A 7,904-nucleotide genomic window follows, 5' to 3' on the forward strand; every position below is an offset into this window, starting at 1 on the left:
GTTTGGCAGGAATCGCAATGCTGAGTTTCAATGGCATGTCAAAAATGCAGCCACCGTATCCTTGGAGTTTCAGGAACTTGAATGTTACGTCACGATTAACTTCCTTAAACTAATTTTTTACCGGAATCGACTTACATACCATAGTGGAATGCGTTATCGTGTAGACCTTTATCTGTAGGACGAGACTCACATAATAATCACAAAGCACTTTTCAAAAATGTTTTTAATAAATACTCAAAAGTCGAAACAAGAAATTAGCTTGAAAGGATTAGACACAACAACACAGTAAAAATTCAAATTAACAATCCAGAATTTGGGAATGTAACTTTGTGTTATGGAAAAACTGTAACATTAAGAGGGAGAGCATTTTCAGAATATAATTTTTTTAAGTGAAGCGCTACAGCTCTCTAATCCAAAAGTATTATATTATAAATGTATGCAGAATTTACAAATAAATATGAACAAGACATTTATTCGCGGTCGAAAATGATTATTGACGAATAAATGACAACGCAAAATGTGTAATATGTGTGAAAACGTTTTTTTCTCGGGTTAACTATCCCTAAGAGTTTCTGTTCTTCTGTGAAAAACAAGATTCATAACACGGTGAAAGCATACAGCTTTGATTTACATTGATTTTTAGATTGACAGTGTTTCGTGCGAGGGTTGTTTCTTTCGCTGATCGTCATTTGGCAGACTTGAAGTTGCTCAACAGGGATGCTGAGTGAGAACAAGGAAGAAAAGATGGGAATTCCGGACAACAAATGGGCGGTAATGAAGCGACACACCGGCTATAAATTGTCCGCCAACTTACATGAAGCACACACTTCTGAGTGGCTGAAGATTTGCATCTCTTGCTTCACAGTCTGGATAATATTTGTCTTTTTTGCAGCAATGAAGGGGTTTCTGTGCTTGTTGGCTGCAGGGCTTTACCTTAGCTTGCAATGCAAGGTGAATGCTGGTGAGTGCTTCCACCTTCATCTTGCTTACAAAAGCCACTAAGATATATTTAAATATTTGACTTATGGTACTTTTTTTAGATAAAGACTTTTCTTTCTGCCGCTGCTTTCAATTGAACTATTCATAGGTTACATAGCTTTTATTAATGTTTTTTATACACCTGTGTTATTTGCTTGTTTAATGTTTATTTTATCCTCCTCCTCTTTATAATGACAGTTTTTAAATGTCATTTTATAATGTGTTCCGCTACACTATTTCTTAATGCTCCTAATATTTTTCATTTTTGTAAAACACTTTGAATTACCTTGTGTTGAAAGGTGCTATATACATAAACTTGCCTTGATTCAGAAATAATTATCTCAGTTCAAATGTTTAAGTGTTATGTTACAGTATTGCATCACAAATATATCTTGTAAAAGTCTTTGATGTGGCATTTCAGAATCGAATTTGAGCAGAGATGAGATTGAGAGAATTGTGATCGCAGCCAAGGCCAATGTTGACTCAGCTTACGAATACTCCAGAAAAGTGTGAGTGTACAAACCTTTTTGAAGAACTAAATCGAAGGTATTAGTTCCTATTAATGTATGAATTCATCAATGTTGTCTCTGCTCACCACACAGGAGCATTGCACGCGTGAGGCGGAATGCGGTGAGTCCCTCAGACATCCTTCGGACGTTGAAGCAGCCTGTTGGGATGACCCGAAATGCAGTGCGCGCTGCAGACTACATGCATTACGCCGTGGAGCTGATCCAGAAATCTTTGCACAGACGACGAAGACGCTCCATCAATGCCACAGGTGTGCAACATTTACAGCTCGCCGTCACTTTCCTTAGAAACATCTGTATATCGTTAGGTTTTTTGTTTTCTTTGCATTGTTTCTGTTCTGATTTGATTTAAAAGGTATTTGAGCATTAGGAAAAGCGCTATACAAATCCGATGTATTATTATTATTATTATTATTATTATTATTATTATTATTATTATTATTATTATTATTATTATTATTATTATTATTATTATTGAAGTAGTAGACTTACTCACTGTACTTAAGTAACATTTTTTGGTACTTTATTAGAGTATATCAATGTTTGGCTATACATTGTACTTCTACTCCACTGCAATTCAGAAGTAAATCGTGTATTTTTACTACTTTACATTTTACAAATATATTTAGTCACTGTTTTCAGATTTTGATTAATGATGTGAAATGTAATAAACACTTAAATAAACTTTAGTTATACCTGGAGTAAATTAATTCACAAGCTACCCTGAAGAATACAACGTTATTAAAACAGCTGCACCTCAACCATCTTTGATAGACACATGAATGCATCAATAAATAAACAAAACATGTACAGTATTCTGAAATGGGCCAATCTGCATAATGAGAACTTATACTTTTGAAGTACATTTTGATGCAAACACTTTGCTACTTTTACTTTACACATTTTTATTGGAGAACTTTAACTTGTAGATTACTACACTCTGGTATTCAAGTACAAGATTTGAGAACTTTTCTCACCTCTGCAGCTGAGTCGCTAATGTTTCTTACTTCATTTAGATCTGATCCCTGAGGAGACTCTGGGGGTCATCGCTAATCTGACAGGCTGCTCCCCCCGACATCGGTCCCCTTCCTGCGCGGCGAGTTTCTATTCGCCGTATCGCACAGCAGGCAGCACCTGCAACAACCAGTGAGTCAGCTATTAAATAGAAACCTTACTTTTAATTTCCCTGACTGTGTGGACAACTGCACATATAGCTTCCATTTACTACTAACTCAAGAGTAGTTTGATTCTGTTTTTGTTTTCATGTTATTATATGCATTGGTTGTAAGCAGCTGTCTAGGTTTCCCACCTATAATTTGTATTAAATAAATACAAAAAAAAACAAAAGATGAGCACTAATTCATTTATTATTTCTTGTATAGGGAACACCTCCTTTTTGGCTCCTCCAATACACCTTTCACCCGCTGGCTCCCTGCTGAGTACGAGGAGAGTACTTATAAACCAAGAGGCTGGGATAATAAGACTATCGACAATCACTATCTGCCATTGGTAAGAAACCTTAACATATGGTCAATGACAATGAAAAAAATATGAATGTACTACTAGGTGCTCACTGTCTACACTGTGTCTTCAGGTATTGGAAGTGTCCAACCGAATTCTGGCAACAGGAAACGATGAAGTGACAAGCGATCCACTCTACACTTTCATGGTGACCATCTTTGGCCAGTGGATGGACCACGACCTGACCTTCACCCCTCACTCGCCTGTTATCCGCTCATTCAACAACGGGATTGACTGTGACGAGAGCTGTGATCGTTCCGAGCCCTGCTTCCCCATTAAGGTCAGTGTCATTACAAAAAAACAGACATCATTGAATTTAAACTGAACTGAAATAATTGTAAATCTTGAACGCTGTCTTTGTCTGTCTTATCCAGCATTAAATGTGCCTCTCTACACACACACACACACACACACACACACACACACACACACACACACACACACACACACACACACACACACACACACACACACACACACACACACACACACACACACACACACACACACACACACACACACACACACACACACACACACACACACACACACACACACACAAACACACACACACACACACACACACACACACACACACACACACACACACACACACACACACACACACACACACACACACACACACACACACATTGAATGCTAAATGATTCTCGTCTTCCCAACAGATTCCTAGCAACGACCGGCGCTTTGGCGAAGATGCAGAGTGCATGCCTTTCTTCCGATCGGCCGCAGGTTGTGGTTCTGGACAAACGGGCCACATCTTTGGTTCCAGCACCACCCGTCAGCAGATGAACGCTCTTACAGCTTTCATTGATGTAGGTCAGGTGTATGGTTCAGATCCTAGCAAAGCTCTCTCACTTCGGGATCTCAGTTCAGATGAAGGCCTGATGAGGGTCAACGAAATGTACAATGACGACGGCCGTGAGCTCCTGCCCTTCTCCGACATGATGTCCAACATTTGTGCCAACCGAGCTCGCATGACTAATGATGTTAATGCAGAGGAGGTGCCCTGCTTTCAGGCTGGTGAGTGGCAGCAAATACACTGATGTACAAATGTTGAACGTGTTAGATCATTCCAAGCATTGCACAGGGCTGACAGCTCTTTTTCTCCCATTTTATCCAACTTTTAAGGTGATGAGCGTTCCAATGAAAACATTGCGTTGACCACTTTACACACTCTGTTTTTGCGTGAGCACAATCGGCTGGCCCGTGTTCTGGCCCAGCTGAATCCTCACTGGGACGGAGAAAGGCTCTACCAAGAGGCTCGCAAAATCATGGGAGCATATTTCCAGGTTAGGAATTGGTTTAGCTGAATCGCTTACAAAAAAGTTTCAATGACGATTTAAGTGATCGTTATTATGCATGGTTCATTCAAATGTTTTCTGTCTTTCAGGTGATCACTTTCAGAGACTACTTGGCTCACATTGTTGGTCCAGACTTCATGGCCAACCAGCTTTCCACCTACCCTGGTTATGATGACAGTGTTGACCCCAGCATCTCTAATGTGTTTGCTACTGCTGCTTACCGATTTGCTCACCTGATGATTCCGCCTGTTATGCCTCGTTTGAATGAGCAATTCGTTGAACACCCCACATACCCCAGCCCTATGCTTCACAGAGCCTTCTTCACACCGTGGAGGATCGTCTTTGAAGGTTTGGCCAAGATCTTTAACTTGTTTGTTGTTACCTAATCAGAGAATGAGTTTAGAACCTAAATGATCTATTGTGTTCCTCAGGTGGTCTGGACCCAATCCTGAGGGGCCTTGTGGGTAGTAAGGCCAAGCTGAACACGCAGGATCAAATGATGCCTGAAGAGCTAAGGGACAAGCTTTTCAAATTCACCAACACGTTGGCTTTGGATCTGGCTGCCCTCAACATGCAGAGAGGCAGAGACCATGGAATCTCTGGTAATTTAGTTGTTATACCTATGTATTGTTTAGGTATAAAAGAATTGTTCCTGCAGGTATTAAAGATCACACACCTAAAACATGGCAACAATTTAACGCTGTGTACCTCCTTATAGGCTACAACAAATGGCGCAAGTTCTGTGGGCTTTCACAGCCAGGTAACCTGATAGAGCTGGCTGAAGTGTTAAACAACACGGTTCTGGCCACCAAACTTATGGGTCTCTATGGAACACCTGAAAACATCGACGTGTGGCTTGGAGGAGTGGCTGAGCCCTTTGTCCCTGGAGGAAGAGTGGGACCTCTCTTTGCCTGCCTGATTGCCACTCAGTTTGAGAAGATTCGCAAGGGAGACCGGTATGTTACAAAACTGACATTGCTCACAATGTGGGAAATGGTATGTGTTGTTATTCCTTTTTACATTCAATATCGTTGTATTTTAACAAATTGTCCAATTTCAGACTTTGGTGGGAGAACGATGGAGTGTTCACTGAGGCCCAAAGGGAGTCACTGAAAAACACATCACTTGCCCGAATCATCTGTGACAACTCTGGTATAACTGAAGTCCCAGAAAAACCTTTCCAGTACCGTCCTCGAGGATCAGGTTATGCCCCATGTGCGAACATCGAAGCTTTTGACCTCGATGCATGGAAGGATGATGGTTAGTATTTGTCCTGAAATCTGACACAGTAAACTAAACAAGATCAGTGCCAACATTATAATCCTTGAAAAATACTGACTGTTTCCCCTTTTTATTACCCAGGATCTAACCAAAATGGATCCGCAGGTAAAACTACAGCTCATGCATTTTTACCCTACGTTTAGAATTATAACTTTAAAATGGTTGTATGGAAAGGTCCAGTTGGTATAATTATACTCATGTCTGTTTTTTACAGGACGCCGAGGCCCCCGTGGTCTGATCGGCCTTTCTGGACCCCCTGGACCCCCCGGGCCTCCAGGCACCATGTTTAATTCTGCCTTCTCCATGAGACTCGGTAACCTCCTCAAAGACGGCGGACCCTTGAAATTTTCCGATGTCATCTACAATGGACAGAAAAGCTATGACAGCAAAACTGGGTATTTTACGTGTGAGTATCCGGGTGTTTATGAGTTTCAGTTTCACGCCACCGTTTACAACCGTGAGGCCACTTTGGATCTGATGCGCAATGGAAAAAGGGTTCTGCACTCATTCACCACCAAGCAGAGCGGTTACATCTCAGCAAGTGGCAGCATGATCATCAAGCTTGAGAAGTGGGACAAGGTCTATCTTGTGTCTGACTATGGTGTCACCGGCGGTCTGACCGCTGACAGTTCCTTCTCAGGGCATTTTCTGTTTACTGAGTAAACAAATGTTCTTCAGCTGTAGACCCATGACATCCCAAAATGACTGCAAAAATGTGTTCCTATATGAAGTCCTTAAATGTTGCCGGTGGATGATATAATACACCTTTCCATTTTCTATTGTGGTTTTACTGAATTGCACCGAAATCCAAGGCAGGACAAGCCTTACATTTTCAGATTTTACATTTTCAGAGGCTCAAGTGAAGCAGAGCTGTCCTGAGAGTTAGTTGAAGTAATTACAGTTTTCTACTTATAACTAACTAATCTAACTTTTTTGTTGTTGTGGCCCTACTGACCGAACAGCACAAAAAAGGTTGCATTAATTGATTATCTAAAAGCTTTTGTATTGAATGAAGGACTATTTATAATTCAATAATACCTGCCCTGATGAAAAACAATGTGAAAACTACTTGACTTGATCTGTGACATTTTTTCTTATTTTATTTTTGATTTAATCATTTTATTTTCTCTTCAAAATGACCTTTGCCTCTTGAGAATATCTATTGAATGAATGTTAATGTCATGTTATATTTAAAAAAGACTACAACTGCTGTGATAGTGCAAGTCACTTTAAAATGAATGTTAATAAATGATAATTGTACACATTGAACCCTGCCTACGAATGATATTTATAATAACAGAGACTTCAGGAGGTGGTATGTGTTTGCCTAAAACACAGTTGATGATATTCTTAACCAGACCAGTAGATGGCATTGACATACAATCTTTTAAGAAAGCAGACACAACCTGTGGTGGTTTTAGTACGTTTCTGCTCTGCTAATAGACTTAATGGTTCTTAAAATAAACCAGAGCTTCTTGACACATAAAGCAAAACATCTAAATAGCTCACAAAGTTTAATCTGTGCTTTGAACAAATTCAGTTTTAATACTTTCCATTAGAGTAAATAAAGTAAATGGAATGGATATTTATTTATGTTGTATCTACAATAAATACATTTAACAACTTGATTCCCTCTAAACACTTACACATGGACTATCAAGACTCAGTCCAGTTTTTAAGTTATCTTTCCTCAGCAGGAGGTCAATGCAATCCCCTTTTCCAAAGCCAAGTTATTATGATATTAGTTGATGATATGTAATTTAATATATTTAAGAAGTTGTGTTTTTGTCAGATAATTGTTAAACCACAGGAGTATTTTGGTGGGCTGTAAACAAATACCTTACTCACTCACTGTGAGTGAAAGGGATTTGAAGTGTCTGCAGTGAAGGTGAAAGGTTGTAATTCAAAAGGAGAACTAAAGATGTATTACACCCGATTCAACAGAGTACAAATATATCAAGTTTTATAAAACTGGAAAAGCACAATAGACTCATAATCAACAACTGGCTTTAAAACTTGCTATGTATTTTTTTTTAAAAAGCCTGCTATATGTGCTTTGTTTCCGTATTGCAATTTGGTCTTAAAGGAAATGATTTTACTCCAAATCACAACAGGGCGTTTCTAAAGATTAATCTAAATGTTTGGAGCAGAAGATTTTTTTGATACTGAAGAAATGAGGCTAAAGGTGGTCACTCTGCTTTAATTGGGGATGCCGACACTCCCCGGGGGATCTGCATGCTTAAATCCTAAATAAGTAAACAAAAAAAAAGCA

At 39.5% G+C, this 7,904-nt stretch overlaps 1 protein-coding gene across 1 annotated transcript; it reads left to right on the forward strand.

Moving 5' to 3' along the window:
* The first annotated feature begins 842 nt into the window (after positions 1-842).
* Positions 843-6,901, forward strand: LOC307045139 (eosinophil peroxidase-like). Its single transcript, XM_079690675.1, has 14 exons — positions 843-961; positions 1,400-1,487; positions 1,581-1,756; positions 2,522-2,651; positions 2,888-3,014; positions 3,100-3,306; positions 3,713-4,070; positions 4,179-4,339; positions 4,441-4,699; positions 4,783-4,953; positions 5,070-5,307; positions 5,412-5,611; positions 5,714-5,737; positions 5,847-6,901. Exons 1-14 carry the CDS (start codon positions 895-897, stop codon positions 6,293-6,295), a joined length of 2,655 nt encoding a protein of 884 aa, XP_079546801.1. The 5' UTR covers positions 843-894; the 3' UTR covers positions 6,296-6,901.
* The last annotated feature ends 1,003 nt before the right edge of the window (positions 6,902-7,904 follow it).

The sequence above is a fragment of the Notothenia rossii genome (genome assembly GCF_949606895.1).
Source record: "Notothenia rossii genome assembly, chromosome: 6".
In the NCBI taxonomy this organism is placed as follows: Eukaryota; Metazoa; Chordata; class Actinopteri; order Perciformes; family Nototheniidae; genus Notothenia; species Notothenia rossii.

What these genes read in the sequence shown, in the direction of transcription:
- LOC307045139 (XM_079690675.1), top strand. Translation starts at nt 895, where the DNA reads ATGAAGGGGTTTCTGTGCTTGTTGGCTGCAGGGCTTTACCTTAGCTTG. An exon ending in AGCCCTGCTTCCCCATTAAG is followed by an intron (nt 3,307 to 3,712) that starts GTCAGTGTCATT and finishes TCTTCCCAACAG; the next exon opens with ATTCCTAGCAACGACCGGCG. An exon ending in AAGATTCGCAAGGGAGACCG is followed by an intron (nt 5,308 to 5,411) that starts GTATGTTACAAA and finishes GTCCAATTTCAG; the next exon opens with ACTTTGGTGGGAGAACGATG.